The 16,940-nt window shown below is 42.8% G+C and overlaps 1 protein-coding gene and 1 long non-coding RNA gene across 5 annotated transcripts in view; one reads left to right on the top strand and one right to left on the bottom strand.

The window, feature by feature from the left end:
• COLQ (collagen like tail subunit of asymmetric acetylcholinesterase) overlaps positions 1-16,940 on the bottom strand; it is a 44,636-nt gene that overhangs the window by 24,664 nt on the left and 3,032 nt on the right. For all 4 annotated transcript variants that reach the window (XM_052799078.1, XM_052799050.1, XM_052799060.1 and 1 more), the window contains exons 2-5: positions 6,069-6,181; positions 4,222-4,326; positions 1,624-1,668; positions 883-909 (exon numbers count right to left, since the gene is read on the bottom strand). In XM_052799078.1, the coding sequence (XP_052655038.1) occupies positions 883-909; positions 1,624-1,668; positions 4,222-4,326; positions 6,069-6,181 (290 nt within the window). The remainder of the gene's footprint in view (positions 1-882; positions 910-1,623; positions 1,669-4,221; positions 4,327-6,068; positions 6,182-16,940) is intronic.
• On the top strand, positions 6,298-16,522 carry LOC128146993 (uncharacterized). Its single transcript, XR_008236909.1, has 3 exons — positions 6,298-6,428; positions 9,271-9,602; positions 16,337-16,522. It is a non-coding gene; the product is annotated as an uncharacterized LOC128146993 (long non-coding RNA).

Genomic DNA, 16,940 nt, shown 5'->3' with positions numbered 1-16,940 from the left:
AGACATTGCTGATTTGAACACTTGAATATATATAAGAAGTACTATTTTTGTTTACTGTAAGGCATTTGCAATTTAAATTAAAGAAAAAGACCTCTTTTGTTTATGTGTTTCATATTTATTTGAATTACTGATTGGTAGCTAGTGTTAAAATCCTTTGTATATTATTAGAAGGGTGTTAAAATCCTTGGCATATTATTAGAAGGGTACTTCTTTTCCTGGTTAGTGACTACCCCCTGCATATCTCTGATTTCATCCTGCATTTCTGACTTCTTTTAAAGTTAATTACATTAAATAGAGGTACTTAGCGACTGAGATAACGTATTCTGTTTCACCACGTGTAGGGGCGCATATTTTTGACAATATATCGTGGTTCATATGACACCAAGCATGGGATTGTAGTCAGCATACTGCATTTGTGCCAAAACTCTGTGAGTGTAATCATTAATGGTTATTCCTCCTTTGGGGGTGTTTGGCCAAGCCTTGTTTAGACTTCGGAGGAGTAAAAAGTTTGATTTTGCTTTGGGCTTTTTTTAATACACCTTTTATGATAGTTCCCATACTCTGCTTCCCCTGTCCACAGAGACATAGTTCAGATAATTTCCCACTCCGTTTTAATTGTCTGGTCAGAGCTGCAGGCTTTTACTGAGGGAATTTGTCGAATTCAAACCGGCTGGGACAGCTCTCCAAGCCAGAGGCCCCAGCTCTCCAGCCCTGCACCCAGAGCTCCCTACCACCCACCCTGGGTACCAGGGAAAGCAGCACAAACAGGTTAGACTGCAACATATTAGCTGATTTTTATTTAACTACTGTCTGCACTCCTCTCTGACAGTTGCTACGTGTCAAGTATTAGACAGGTTTCTGAGGCAGCAGCTTTGTTCATACCTTTCTTCCTGGCCGGCCAATCTCCCCCTGCCAGAGAAAGGAGTATGTTAGTCTCATAGGCACCACACAAAGCACAGTGACTCATTAGTCAGTGCATTTACATTAAATAAATAAGTAAATGTTGGGAATATCTTTGTGTTCAGGACTTTGCTTCCAGAGGTAAAGTGAGAAGAATTACTTTAACAGAGCTCCTTGGTCTTTCCTGTGTTCTCAGCCCTAAATCTACAGTCATCCCCTTGTAGAGCAAAGCATGTAATTACATGCCCAGCTTCAGGTATAAGGCTCTTTAAGCATCATCATGGAGCAAATGTTTTGCAGATCTGAAACCAAACTTAACATATAGGCCAGTTTTAACATCTGAGCTGACCCATACAATTAACAGTACATGGGAGAGCTCTGCTTCTCATGTCCTTCCAGAGGGACAGGGCATTCAAAGGCCTTCAGATCAGTAAGATCACTGACTTGTGCACCTGAGCGGCTTTCTTAACACATACTCTAGACAGAGGTAGCTATCATGAGAAGCCATAAAAAACATTCCAAGACTGAAAAATGAACACTGAAAGATGGAGCTTTAAATTATAGCTTTAAACCAATTCACAGCTTTACATTCAAATTAAAGCAAATACCTACATCCCTAAGGCCCACCATTCACTAGACAGACAAGGAAAAAAGTGAACATTCCCCCCCCTTCTTTCTTTGCCCCTCAAAAACATACCAAACTCCATAACAACAGACACTTACTTTCTCCCCTTTTGGTCCCATTATACCAGGAATACCTTGTGGACCCTAGGGAGAAAAGTGAATGCTATTATTAAACTGCATTAGTAAGGAGACACTAGTCGTTGTCTTCCCTCAGCCCTTGACCTTGTAGGTGTCTCCTGGGAACAGTGTGAACCCACAAGGTTGGGGTGTTGGACGTGGTGTTTGAACGTGACCTCTAAATGCCAGGTCTGTGCCACTGCTGAATGGCAGGCTGGAGAGCTGGACTGACATGAGAAGTGCAGGGGCATCTAGATGAAGAAAACTAGCAAGAAAAAAGGCCTGGGGCAAAGGAAAGATGAGAAGTTATTGGAGTCCTGAAGAACAACGAGGACACGGAGACACTGCATCAGCTGGCAAAGGAGGTCAGCCAAAAGGGTGGTAAAGGAAGTGGCATAAAACACGTGGCATGGGCTCTGCAGTGTGGTATGGACATAGGGGATTGTCACCACTTCTGAATCCTGAGGATATTTGTCTCTCTCAAATGAGGCTGATTTTCCTTTCAGGAGACTGCTTAATCCAGGGAGACCTTGAACCCCATTTCAGAAAAAAAAATCAGAAAAACAATTTTGTTTCTAGAATGCTTCAGTTCACAGACCACCTTTTATTTTAGAATGCCATGAGCCTGAGCATTAGATTCACTGGACAAATCACTCACGTCAGGTCTGGATCCTGGCTGTCTTATATTGTCCAAAACATGATGCAAATTGTACGTGAATAGGAGCAAAGTGTACCTTCAAATGCAAATTACTCCAACTATTTTCATCAGTAGAGTTATTTTAGGTTTTCAATAGTGTAAATCAGAATGCACCCTATTAGAGTCAGAGCCAAATTTTATCTTATTTCTTTCATTTTACCTTAGGTTACACATGGGAGGAATTATACTCTGAGTTATATCATTACAAATCTAATTCTCCTTCTTATGAAAAAGTGTTAAAATTCAGCTCTGAGTCAACAGACTTCTGGCTCTAACATTGTCCCATTACAACACACAGTCCTGTAATTTATAATTAAAAATTCCGAAGCCATATTATACCCACCCTACTGTCTGCTGTTGTGATAAAATCTGCCAGCGCACTCTATTTAAAAAATGTTCTTGGAGGGATCATAGATAATTTGATTGCAAGATTAATGTTATTTATATCAATGGACCTTGTAGAACAATAGAATTAATATTACTGTTCTTCCAATTTAACTCAGAGAGAGTATTAAGAGGATTTTTTTTTAAAAAAGACAGTCTAGTGAAGACGGAAACAACACCTGCTTCTTTCACATGTACTGCAGCTCTGGATCATGGCCAACCACACTGCAGGGCTGTTTCATAATGCAGAGAAGAGTTTTCTCAATACAGGACAGGACAAACACTTCCCATCGCTGCTCTTTGCACCTTATGATTCACATGCTAAATGAATCAGCCTCATCCTGCATCTCAGCAAAGACAAAATGGCAGAACAATGAAGTCAAGGTTCATAAACCAAGACCTTGTGGCTTTCACATTGCAACTTCTAGACTATTTACAAATGCCTTCTGAAGTATTGACCTCTAGATAATTAAAGCTAAGCTTTTTGCCACATAACTGAACCTTTACTGTGATGTACAGTCCATACTTTTAAAATAGTGTTTGGGTGCTTGTTAACTTCTCAGGCTGCCAAAGCCTCAGTCACAGCTTTGCTGCAGCAAAGGTCCTGTGTCATGCCCACTATTAGCTGTATTGTTATAAAACAGGCACCCAGGGACCTCGAGGAAGATCACTGTCCCAAAGCACTGTGCACAGCACATAGATTGGGACCACCTGTGCCACAGGAGAAACTGGAAGTACGTCTCCATGAAAAGTTTCATTTTTCTTTGGAGGGAACGAACTGGAATGGAAAGACAGATGGGTGATCTTCTCCAAACTATGGAGATGTTCGCAAAAACCTTCCCCCTAGAGATGGACCATTTCCTCAGAAGATTTCTGACCTCCTTCAGAAGATTTCTGAACGTAAAAATTGTAGAAAATTAAATGGGAGGTTAGAAAGACTGGCCCAAGGCTACCCAGCAAGTCAGAGGCAGAGATGTTGCAGGTCGAGCTAGGACACCCCACATCTCCTGAATCCCATCCCACTGCCCTCCTGAAGCCCCTCCTTGTCTCTGACGTTTACTGTAGGTGGTTGCCTTCTCAGGGATGTATGCCACTAACATTCAAGTTCATTGCACCTCTTGTGCCTCCACTCCATGGGCTCCTTCCCTCATATAAAGGACAACAGTGTCTAAAGCAAAGAAAAAGCTAACAAAGAGCCTCTGAAGGAAGTGATGATGCCTCTGAAGGAAGTGATGGCACCTCTGAGATTTTTGATGGGTGCTACCTACTGTAAAACTCCACAAAAATGAAGGGTGAACTTGAAACCAACTGGAGTATGCAAGGCAGGGAGGAGAACATAGGGTAAAAAGCCTACATGATTTATGCATAGTCATATCACAATGAAATTAAGTCAGAGCTCGGTATGTTTATTAAGTGGTAAAAAGCATTTGCAGATGTTTTACAGCTTTGTAAGGACCATGGAGAGAATAATGTGGTTTAATTGCAAATGCATCACTCACCTGGGGGCCAGGAGGCCCTGCAGGGCAATGTGATTTAGGCAGAGAGGAAGCCTCTATTATCTGGAGCTCCCGACACAGCTCTTTCATATCCAGGGCAAGCAGTTTCTATGTAACATAAAACATACAAGTGAACATGCAGCCATACATAGCCTGTTGGAGAAATGCATAAAAAAACCAGCCACCAAACGCTGCAGCCTCAGGAGAGTTTATTCGCTCCCTTAGGGAGAAGCCCAGGGTTTGTCACAAGGTTATCTTCATGGATGCCTGAACATTAGCACTTCAGCAGTGTCCTGCCCCACACTTCCTCCTCCTCCTCCTCCTCTCCCAGAGGCACACTGCAGCCAGGCTGCTGCGTGCCCCTCCGAGCCAGCGTGGGACCCTGGCCTATTCTTAGACCTGACCCTGCTCTCTCCATCCCACTTTGCAAGTAGCAGATCCTCTCCAAAAATAGTGTCTTTGCTCTAAAAATAGAGGCTACGCTCAGTGAGGCTGTAGGCAGCATGAACTTCGCTCCAGAAGATACTAACCCGTAGGCATTCATTCACTGCAGATCAGAGCTGATGTCTTTAATGCTCAATGAATGTCTAATCTTTTGACTTCAAAATTACGCTTGCATGAGTAAACTGGCTTATTTATGTCTTGTGACAAAAGGAGTCTCCAACTAGAGACTCCAAAGCACAAACTGCTCGTAGTGAATTCACGTGGCTCTCACCCTCCTGGTTACTACTTAGTTTTATTTCGTGTTTTTATGGGGGAGATGGTGTGAAAGGTGATTTTATGCCCAGATTACTCTCTGGGCTGCTTGGGGCAATCTCAGGGACCCTGGTGCCAACCTCATCCTCACTGAAGGAGTACACCATATTCCTAAGGAGATCCTGTCTCTGGGTCTCCTTCCTGTGGAAATCAAGGCACAGGGAGGGGATGAAGAAAAGGGAGGCAACTAGATTTTGATTTAGGGGGAATAGTACCTTGACCTCAGTCTTGATCTCTCTGAAGACAATGGAGGATTTTACACTGTATTTTTTCTTGGGTTAGTTCTTGTCAGACATCTTACTAATCATTATTTACATAAGACTAGCAATAATTGCAGCATTTGTATATAGTAAATGAATAGTAGAATTAAGAAATAGGAATTACTGAGTAGGTAGAAAAATTCTTAATGTTGGGATGGAAAATACAATGGTGTTAACAGACCCTGGCAATAAGAGTAATGGGGCAAACTGCTATATCATATACCCATTGTATCTTGTATGTTGCATATATTAACATACGTGTATGGATATATATCATATAGAGCAGGTATGTGCATAGGTGGGTGAGTGAGTGAAAACTCCATACCAGCAACTCAAACATGTCTGTCTTTCTGCAAAATGGAATGGTGGGAATAGATTCCATAGGAGGATTTTGGGACCTTCATTTCACCTACTGGGTAAAAGGCAAATGTGATGCAAAACAGGACACATACATAATGTATACCCTGAAATCACTGTACAGGGTGATTTAAGGTCTTTCTGTCCTTACTTGGTTTATTGCATTGCCATTTCCTTTAGTTCAGGATTGCCTTACTCTAAGAAAGTTCCCAAAACAGACTAAGGAGAATATTTTAAGTTAATTGAATTAACTGCCTGAACAAACCCAGCCTCATTTCATTCCTCGAACTATTTGAGATTTACTTCAAGCCCCAGTCTGGGATGTTGAATGATTTTCCTAACAGAGCCGTATCAACACAGCCAGATGGGTTTGCTGAGTGATGCCATGAAGCAGTGCTTGAGAGGATGCTTCAGTCTTTGTCATACATCAAAAAAGTCATGTAAAAAAGAAGAGAAAGGCTCCTGGGCCACACTTACAGAGCTCCAGCCGTGCCTGAAGTACGGTGGTGGAAACAGGGGTGGTGGAGGAGGGCCGAGGAAGCAGCACTCTCTGCGGTTGAGCTGTTTCTTCTGTTCCAAACAAGGGAGATCTGTTCAATACAAACACTCATCTGTTGTCCTGAACACCACAAACATTTCTTACAGAATAAGAGGAGTTTCCATTCGACAGGATTTTCCTACATCCTGTGTGCATTGCTTGTAACACTGTAATCCAAGCGGGGATTTAAGAAACCGGGTGGTCCCTTAAGTCTGTAAGTTCCTTCTTGTGCTGAAGGCTATGCAGAGCTTTAAGCTCTTAATGTGGCTATGACACAGGCTGGTTTTGGAAAATTTCAGGTAAGCAACACTAGAAATTAGATTGAAATAATTCTTGCTTTCTCTCCCCTCTGTTCCAAAAGTGTATTAGAAATAGCATTTTCTGGTTCCCATTACAGCCCGCGTGCCACCAAGAATCACTCTGTGCTGTTGCCCACCAACCTTCCCTGTGGACCGAATCGCTTCGGGCACTTCTGTGATAACAGAGCGGGAAGCGGTTCCACAGCACATTTGCTTATATTTCCCCTGGGACTGAAACCAAGTTGCTTTATTTCTGATTCGTGCATCATCCCTAAGAATAAATACTCTGCAACACAGATTTAGCTGATAGCTCTGACATCAACTGACTGGTCTGTAAACTTCCGTCAACAATATAAGAAGCTGTGACCAAAGATTCACACAGAAAGGATGTGAAGATGATGCATTTATACTGTGGTGGGTTTTTTTTCCGGAATCTATTTACTCCTTGGGAAATGTATCTCTAATCAGGGTGGGGGCCTTCTGCAAAGGTTTTGCCAAGGACAGCAAGCATTTATTTATGTCTGTTGGTTTCTTCCTCTGGCTAGTGGCAGAAGGAATGGGTGTCTGTGAACTGAAGGGTGGCAGGGAGCCAAATACAGTAGGAAGAAAAGCCTATGGTGAAGTATCTGGTATTAATAGAAAATCTCTAAATTAAGTTTCTGGGAAGACAAACCTGACAAAATTGCTAGATTTGTGTGCAAATCAATTGCAGGCTGGATATTAGTCACATCTCAAGGTAAGACAATTTTTCTAGGAGACGGAGATACTTCTAATTTTTCAAATGTCTCTGAAAATGTATTCTATCAGTTCCACCATCCCACATTAATGGGGACAGCATTTTCTCAGTCCTGATGCACAGAAAAGAGCTGCCCAAAGGCGTGTGATTCAGCAGCATTCAGGGGTAGTTTATATTATCCGGATTTTTTTCTCTATCAAAACACTATTTGCGATGATGCCTTTGAGAGATGAGTCAGTTAAAGTCTGAAAGGGTCCATAAAGAACACTCTTTCTCCACTTTTCCTCACAAGTTTGAAACTCAACCAGAGATTTCAATTTAAGAGAAAGGCAGACCATTTATTAAAAAAATAGAGATATGTTGTTTCATTTAAAGATTTAAATACATACTGAAAATGCCAATGCTCTTTAAAAAGTAGCAAAGGTTTGAGTTCGCCTGTCTTCAGTTCTCACAAGCGATAAAATACAAAGATATGTAGAGTTAAGTTCTGTATTGGCTTATGCTGAATTCAATCACTCTTACGCAGCTGTAACTAAGGTCTTCAATTTTTACCACACATACTTCTGGGGTTGTCTTAATTTCAGGATTGTATTTTAACATATTGCATTGGGACTAAATTGCATATCATTAAAGCAATGGACAGCCTGTAATTTAACACAGTATAAAATGTGATTATTATTTTATTTTAGGCCACATTCCAACATCATCACTCTTTCCTAGTATTACCCTATTCCATGATCTAGCTAAATTTCAATAGGATTATTATCATTCAACAAGAATAAGAATATCAAAGCTGGCCCGACGTGGCTTATTTGCTAAGAGATCACTACCAGGCACTGTAGAAAAACGTTTGTATTACTGCAGTTGTACTGCTACTTTAAAAAACAAAAAAAGAGAAGATTAAAGTGTTGTTCTTTAAATATTTTGCAAAGATGAGATTAAATATAGATGCACATCTATAGCTTTAATAGGATACTTATCATGTCCTCATGAGTAAAGTCACGTCCTGGGTTATTAAATATTTGGATTTTCTGTTTTAGCAGCAAAGTTTGAAATTCTGTGGAACAGGTTTTATTGTGAAAAAACACTATAGCTAACCAAGATGGTAGCAAAATAGCCACTGATTTCAGTCTTTATAGTCTTATTCTAATACTACTGTACCACAAGTTAGGTTGAAACCCAATTTAGGTTTGCTGGTATAAATGGCGATAGCATGTACTGATCTCAATGAAGAAACAAGAAAAAAGTTTAACTAATTACTATTATAGATATCAATTATATAAAGATGTGGGTAGTTAATATTTCAGGGGCTCCGTCATTAACCATGGCTATGTTCTGGAAGGTGTATTTGTAAAACAAGCATTTAAGAAAAGGCTGGTCCTGGACCCAAGGACCTCCCACACGCACATATGACAGGCAATATGACAGCAGAAGGAGCAAAAAAATGAATGAGTCACAGAGTCACTACAAGTACGACTGCTATAATTTGATCTTCCAATAAGCACTGCATTTCATTGGTACAGATTTTGTATCTGCAATAGCTCCAAGAGGTACAACCATTACAGTATTGGCTTGTTTTATATCACAAAAGGGTTACCTTGACAGGCTTACAGGCTCTCTGCAAATGCGATGTATATTTTTAGGCTCCAGGTTAGCTTTGTTTGCTAAACACAGCTTCAGAATACTGCAGTCCCCATCAGTGGAAAAAATCTCAGCCCAAGAATAGGACTGTCATAGTTTTCTGTGAAACATGAAGACCCTGTCTACACAGAGTGTGCGTTTACATATCTTGTATGGAAACTGCTCTTTCAACAGCTTCAGTATCAAAGAACGTATTCAATAACAGAAGGAAGACAAAATGAAAAACTCCTTCTAAGACTTGTCTAAGTGGCAGTTGTTTCCAGAGAACATAAAAATTATAGTAGTCGGCTTTAAAATAGAAATTCTTCGTCATTTTCAAACTCAAGTTATTTTTACAGTCCAGACTACATGTTAATCTAGTTCACGAAAGTGACTATACAAATCTATGGGTATACTGGCAACGGTTGCTTCAGAAAATAACGTATATTAGATAACCAATTGCAATGTTTCATTTTGTTCCTGCAGACTGCTTGCTTCTGACTACAGCTGGAATTTGGGAACTCTTATCCAAGATGGTCCAGTGCAGAGCCAGAGAGAAGCCTTCACCCAGGCTGAGCCCTTGGAGCGGGGCACGTGAGGTCTCTGAGCCCTCTTAGAGCTGATCCCAGAGCTGCCCTTCACCCTAAGAATGCCCCACAGCTGCAAAGGAGGTACCAGAGAAGTGCTGTCCTGGGTTCATGTTAGATTTACAGGATTTCATTGAAAAAAAATCATAAGTAAACCACAAAAGTGACTTTCACCCTAAAATCACAAGCTGTAGGCCAACTGTCAGGAGGAAAGGACAAGAAAGGAAAAATGTATTTAACATGTGTTTCCCTTCCTGTTTGTGACCACATTCATCCAGCAGGTCCCGATGGGAAGCCGAGCTGCTATCCAGAGGCTTGTCGCCCTGACAGCAGTGCCAGTGGCCCGCAGCTTGTGATGGGCAGGACTCTGCTAGATGGACACCTCTGATGGCTGACACCCCATCACAGGTGTTTCTCCCACTTGGATGGTGCTCAGAATTAGTAATAAACAAGCTGGGCAGACTAGTCAGTTAACGAATGTAGGCTTGTCCAGCTGAAACTGAGACTTTTAATCTGCTTTGCTGTCGTTCATTCAGGCTCCTCTTACCCTCCTTGCAAGAAAAGCAGCACGCCAGGAGCCGCAGCCACCTGGTACCATTCTGTACATCTATTGCAAGGTGACTAAGGCACTTTTTCCTTTTAAGTTAGGAAAGTTTAAGAGCTTGTCAAAGGTGCCTTCTGAGAGCCATACAGGTCGAAATCCTTTATTTACAGAGCAGATGCAGGTATTAAGCTCTCCTTTAAAACCCCAAAGACATGCATCAGCATTAACAATACATACTTCTTTAAAATGTGTTTTACAAAGCTTTGTGACCCAAAATGTGCTTTAAGGACATATAAGCAGAGCTGGAAATACAGCTCGTGTCTGGAGCTGGGTCGGACAGTCAGGTTGGCGAATGGTCTGCATCTCTCAGTACCCTTTTGAACTTAGACCTTATAGTTGATGGCCTAAATATATCTTTTTCCTATGAATCAGCTAATATAAATATGTCAGAGAAATATATCAAGGCCTACAGCTTAGGTAATGGTGTCTGCGTGGAGGAGGCAGTGACCTATGAAGCTCCCATGGGAGTTACAGGATGAGACGTGGGGCTGCAGGTCTCACCCACTTCTGGTTTCCTCTTGCTTGAAATTGGTCTTCAGAGTCTTAAAGGAACAGAGCAAGCTGATCAGAAATTAATTCCCCATCTTTCTGACAGAAAATGAAAAAAAACAGCCGAAAGCTTGCAAGTTTCTTTTCAGTCAGGAAAAACTCATAAAAATGTGAAAATACTCTGTTTTTAATCCCCAAAGTGGCTATGGGCCCTGGCAGCAGTAATGTGTACTTTACCAGCTGGCACACGCTCAGAAGCTGTCATAATAAATAAATAAATAAAAGTATTTAAAATCAATCGATGTTCAAAAACTTGACAACAGCACAAACCCTGGCACGCTGCCTGGACGGCAGATCTCCGTATTCACCTGGCTGGAAGAGCAAGGACGCTCTGTCCTCTGTCCCCACCTAATATTCAGCCCATGGTCCCCAACATCTCCCGGTACCTCCCTGTGTGCTCACAGGCAGTGAGGCCCCAGGTAAGCCCTTCGCAGCCCGGCTGGCGAGAGGTAGGCGGCTGCATCTTTGCAGGTCAGCCTTACAGAATGCTGCAGAAAGGGTAAGACGCAGGAAAACAAAGGGGCATGTGAGATTTCTAAACGAGGGAAAGGCCTTTTGCTCCCTATATGCAAATACTTCAGACATTTAATCTGTGTGTATGTGCATGTACGAGGGCAATGCATATGCCAAAAGATCATATACTGTTCTCGCAGATTGACCACAGAAGGAAAATTCTGAGATCAGTACAGAAAGAGGAGCATTTGCTTGGGTTGGCTCTGCACTCCAGTTTCACAAGAACAGGAAAATCCCAATAAAATCTGATGGGTGTAACACTTCATTGGGTTATAATATGGGTTTATAAAATAAACCCATGGCTTATAAATCCCAATAACCACAACAGGGCTATTTTGTGCAATTTTCCTTCTATTGCCTTCTATTTGCAGAGGTCCAGAGCTCTAGATGCTGCTAAATGATGTTGACAACTCTATGTGCTCCCCTTCAGTGCATGAGAAACTGAGGCACAGGGAAGGTAAGCAACCCCCGCAAAGCCACAGATGACTCAATTACAATACCAGAAATGGAGTTCCAGTCTGGTAAATCACAATATCAATCATTTTATGAACTGGATTATAAAACCCAACTGCTTGTCACACCAGAACAATATTATAAATACTGTGAGTATGAAAGCCTAAGAACCTACTACAATCTGTAGAAGACCCTGAAACCCTAAAGATTAATGCAAGATGGCTGCTGCATCAGCCCCAAGAGACTTCTATGTGTCATTTGCTGCCAGACAGTCTTCTCCCACTTTATCTGTGGGATCAGCAGCAACAAAGCTGAGAGACACCAGTGCCACCCTTCTGCAACTGCAAGATCGTAATCTGTCAGTGCTGGCATAGATCAAACATGTACTTGACTTTGATGTTGTTCCACTGTGTGCTCAGAAAGACTTCAAATTCCTCTTTTAAACTTTGCTACTATGGATTAAATTAATTCCTCATGACTCCCTTGCTGCAGCAGATTCACAGCCCAGCTGACTTTATTCTCACGCCTTTCACAAAAAATAACTCTGTATTGACTTGTTTCAAGAAGCTAAAAAAAAAAAATCCATTGACACTTTTCCCTGGGTAGAAGAAAACTGAAATTGTAGCACTGCCTTCTTTAGGCAAAGCATCTCCCTTTACTTGTGTACATTCCCTGGGCGCATGCATTCATGCACACGCGCTGGCTAGTTCCTGAGAAAAATGGTTAACAGCTTCTTTTCTCTTTCCCCCACTGTCTCAGTCCTCTTCTGCATTCTTCCTACATCCATCTTCTCATCCCAAGTCCCCTTTTACCATTACAGTAGTGTGACTACAGAAAGCATCCTCCCTATTTCCTTTTCATTAAAGCAGTGATTCCTTGGAGAGGAGAACGGAAGAAACAGAACATCTAGACTGGGGTCTGTTAACTCCTGTGAGGTTTTTCCTCTCTTGCTTATTTCTGATCTTCCTCAAACAATTCCCCCTAGAATTGAAGGGCTTTCCCAGTTCTCTTCTACCTACTGAGCTGCAGCATGAAATAGGTCTCCTGGATGTGTGTGTCCTGGGTGAGTCCTATGTTGCATTACAGCTGAATGTTCCCCAATTTTGCTATCACACACTATCCTAGCACCAAGAGTTAAAGACTGCAGGGATATATGGCCTATCCTGACATCAGACTTCCTCCTGTATAAACACAAATGATATTTTTCTACAGTTTTAACTAAGATTAGCGGTTTCTTTTGCTGTAATCATGCTGCTGGTGCTCCTGTGCCAACACAGCCTACCCACGGGAAGCCTCTGTGCCCGATATGAAACAGACTGTAAACCAAGGAGGCTAAAATGCGAAGTCACAGACTGTTCCCTTCCTGTGCAGGGGTTTGGTAATATTGACAATCCCACAAATGAACTGTCTGTACTAGGAGCAGAGGCCTACAAGCACTATCTGTCTACAGGTACATAGGGAATAAGCTGGTTTTACAGCACTTCGGATTGCTTGTCGGTGGAGCTCCCATCCTTTCACTGAAACCACCTGATTTTGAAACAGCTTGCTTTGCTGTGCTGGAATTTAAGCCTCCACCTTCCAGTCTGGTCACCACAAAAATCTAGTATTCACCAGCACGTCCAATACCTATGGACTACAGATAGCGCTGTGCTCATTCATAGCAATGACACAGCATGGACAAGCTTACTTGAACCAGTTGGGATCTCCATGCCAGCTGCAGCATTGCTTTCAGCTGAGGTTCCCTTTTGGACTGGTGGCTGCCTCTCAGAAACATTCACAGGTTATAGACAAACCTTCGGATTGGTTACTGCTTCCTTCTCTGGAAAGCCAAGCAAGTCCTGCCTCAGCTCCTGCACTGACCTTTGTCCCTGGCAGCAGGAGCACTTGTTCACCACAAAAAACCTACCTGAAAAATACTGGCTTTGCTTGGCTTACAACTCCAAAGGAGCTTCCACAGCCTGAAGTTGGACACCTGCCTTACTTGTAACACAAATATCACCCCAGAAAAAAATCTGAACTGGCCACTGGTGCAGTGCCAGCTTCCTGCACTTCAGGAGTCCAGGTATCAAACCTGGCTTCTGTTTTTCAGGATGCTCGTGCCCCCATCAGCTCACCACATGAAGCCAAATGAGTCGACTTTTATATTAAACGAGGGGGAACACAGGGATGACCACATGGTCTTTGACATGCATTTTCTTGAGCCTTAAGCAGCATTTAACTGAACCCTTTCCCCTCATTTGCATTATAGTCACTGAACCTTTTTTGACTAGCCGAGTGCCTTGTGAGTGCCTTGTCGTCAGGTAATGCCACAAGCAGGTCAGAAGCCCCTTTCCCCTCCTGCATGCAAGACCCAGAGCTGTACTCAAGGAGCCTTGTCGCAGCCAGCAGCCAGCTTTCTCTCTCATGGCTGTGTCCTCTTCTGATTTTTATTTACTGCTGCAAGGCAAATGCCGCAACCTCCTGAACCGCCTCTGATGTCCTTTCCTTGTCCCTCACCCACAGGATCAAGTGGGCTTCTACTCATTGCTCTACTGCTAATTTCACAGGACCTCCTGGGGGTCCTTTGCTACCACGGCTCGCATCGGTCTTCCCCTTGGCCTTCCCAGCACGAAGCTGGGCGCAGGCACGAAGCTGTGGACAGGCTGTGCACCGGCGTGGCTGCTCTGCTCTCACCTGACTCGGCACAGGCCTTGCGCCATACGCCACCACAGAAGGGTCTATGAATCCTGAGGTAATTTCATCCCTGAGTATTATCTGCATTGACCTGAGCAGGAAACACAATTTGGGATTCTCACAGGTCATATCTATCAGGGGAGACACTACAGATAAAGTCAGATCAGGTGCTTCTTTAATCTCTGTTTATTTTAAAGATCCATTTACATAAAGCAACAGTAACCACACCATACTAGACAGTTATTTTGCTAGCAGTCCAAGCCTCTCCCCCGAGGCTGTTCAGGAACTGCCTTCTTTATCGGCTTAGAAGGGTAACCACTACACAACCCTTCTTTTGGCTTACCTTTCCAGCCACTCATCTGGGCTCTCAAATGCAAATGGCCAATCCCAAGGTTATTTTTTTCTCTCAAGCTGAAGAGATATTCTATTGAAAGAATCTGTTGCCTCCCTTTCAGGCTTCTGTGAGTCACAAACAAGACAGAAAGCTTTTAAATGCCCAGCCGAGTCCAGCCCCAAGACCTTTGCCCAGCCAGATCCACAGCCAGGTGACTGCCTTCTCTTATGGCCAATGACACTTTGCTTTCCTACTCCTAACAAAGCTGTAGCCTTTGCCAGTGGCTCACTTCCATCAGGAATTTTAATCTAACCAAAGCTTTCCTGCTCATTTTTGTTCCATGAGAAACCTCTTGACCAACAGCGTCAGGATGCTGGGCACCTCCTGGGCCCATGCTGACTTTCCAGAGCAGAGCCAGGCTTCCTTCCCTGGACTGGTATTTTCACCCCTCAAAGATTCACCTCTGCTTGCTAGTCACCCTTTGGGCTCTTTTCCCAGTAGGCCCTGGCTGCTGCCTTTGAGAGTCTTCCAGATTTTACTGTTGGTCTTATTTTAAATTCCCTTTGCGTCTTTCTTACTCCTGCAAGCACTCTGATCATTTTTTCCCTTGTCATTTTACAGAAATAAATATTTACAATTACTCTCCTTAGAAACAAAAAACATCCACCTGACAACTCTGCTGTCCGTTTTGACAATATTTAGGGTTCCTGCAGGTTGTTTCATTAGAGGAAAAAAAACCCCAAACCCTGATGATGGGGTCAGATATTCCTTTTACAGAAAGGCAGCTGGGATCTCAACTCCCTCAATGTCAGGCATCACCACTTGGTTTTGTGTTTTCTCTCTCTGCTGTTTCTCTCACAAATGCCTAACGCCCTCTCCCCACAGTGCAGCAACTCAGGGGGTACCAGGGCCTGCTCCCTGCGCTGCCCAGCCAAGGCTGTCACCCCGCACAGCTCCTGTTCCCAACCCGCCTTGCCCATCACTGTGGCTCTTTCTTACTGCTCCAACAGTGTCAGTCCGCAAGAAAGCTGAACTGTTTTCTGCAGCTATCCCCCACAGGGTCTGGTTGCAGGCTAAACTTACACCTTCCTGATTCAAAGAGGCTGTGCCACCCATCCAGTGAGACGTGGTGTTTCTTTTCTTTGGGAAAATAATGGGAAAAAGGCAAAGAAAGTGTGAGGAATACCGCCAATAGTGCTCAGATGTTAGCATCTCATTTTGTGCCTTTAAATTAATAAACCATATTCTTTTCATAGGGCTGTGTATCAATATTAATTGTAGGAGAAAAGTCAATCAAGGCATACATTTGTGGCATGCATAAAAGGCAGTTTGGGTAAGAAGCAGCATTGAGATACTGTTCTTCTCCAGCAGTTGCCGGTAATTTAAATACTTCCCCATCTCTGCAAAACCTCAGAAACCTTCGGCCTGGATGAGTAGAATAGGGGAGGAGAAGGAATGAGGGGGAGAGGAAGAGAGTCTTTCTGCTATCTCAATTTGGAAGGTGGCTTCCTTCAGGCTGGTTCTTACAAGGTGCAGACTGGTTCATGTAACCCTACTAAAAATGAGTATAAAATTCACACCTAGTTTTCATCACGTGAGTGCAACCTCCTTAAATGCACAGTGCAGGAACCTCAGTAGAGCAGAGCCCTGAAAAATGGTTATAAAGGACACCATAAACACAGTGGCATATGGGTAGGATAGGAGAGGTTACCCTGAAAAGAAACCTGCTGTCTCCAGGAGGCTTGAGCTACCCACCCCTCGGGGTCTTCACTGCCACGTGGAACCACAGCCACATGCTTGAGCCTGTTGTAATATTATTCCCTGAAGCATTTCTTCCAGAAATGATGCTTCAGCACCAGAAGACTCAACTCTTTGGAGCTGACATGACATTCAAAATAGTTCCAGAAACAAGGATGAGCTGTTGCTTGAGGCTGATGGGACTATAAAGTGGAGTTGGCAGCAAAATGGACAAAGGTCCAGATTATTCTTCTTTCCCGTTATCTACAAACACTTTCCCCCCCTACCGGTTGTTTATCTCTGCTTTCTAGTTATTGCTTTGTGACCTGTAAACTTTTTTATTTGGGACCTGTTGCTATGCAAAGATGTGCGAGGACAGAAATAAAAGTACTTTTAGCCCAGAAGTTTTCACACATACCTGGAAGATACCCAGATGCATTTTCCCAACTATAGGAAAGACAAGTTATCGCTTAAGAACATCCTCACTGTTAAATGTGATTAGTTTTAAAATTTGCAAGTACAGTGCTGAAATCCATTCTTTAAATGTGAAATTACGTCCTGGTGCCAGATACAAATAATTGACTCAGCTGACAGTCACAGAACATTTGAGAAACCATTAAGATAACTAAGAATTTAAATGGAATTAATTCACCTTCTGTACCCACTGTGAGATTTCTACGAGACAATAGAGAACTTTTTGCTTTTT

Source organism: Harpia harpyja, chromosome 1, assembly GCF_026419915.1.
Source record: "Harpia harpyja isolate bHarHar1 chromosome 1, bHarHar1 primary haplotype, whole genome shotgun sequence".
In the NCBI taxonomy this organism is placed as follows: Eukaryota; Metazoa; Chordata; class Aves; order Accipitriformes; family Accipitridae; genus Harpia; species Harpia harpyja.
This window is presented reverse-complemented; position numbering and strand designations above follow the sequence as displayed.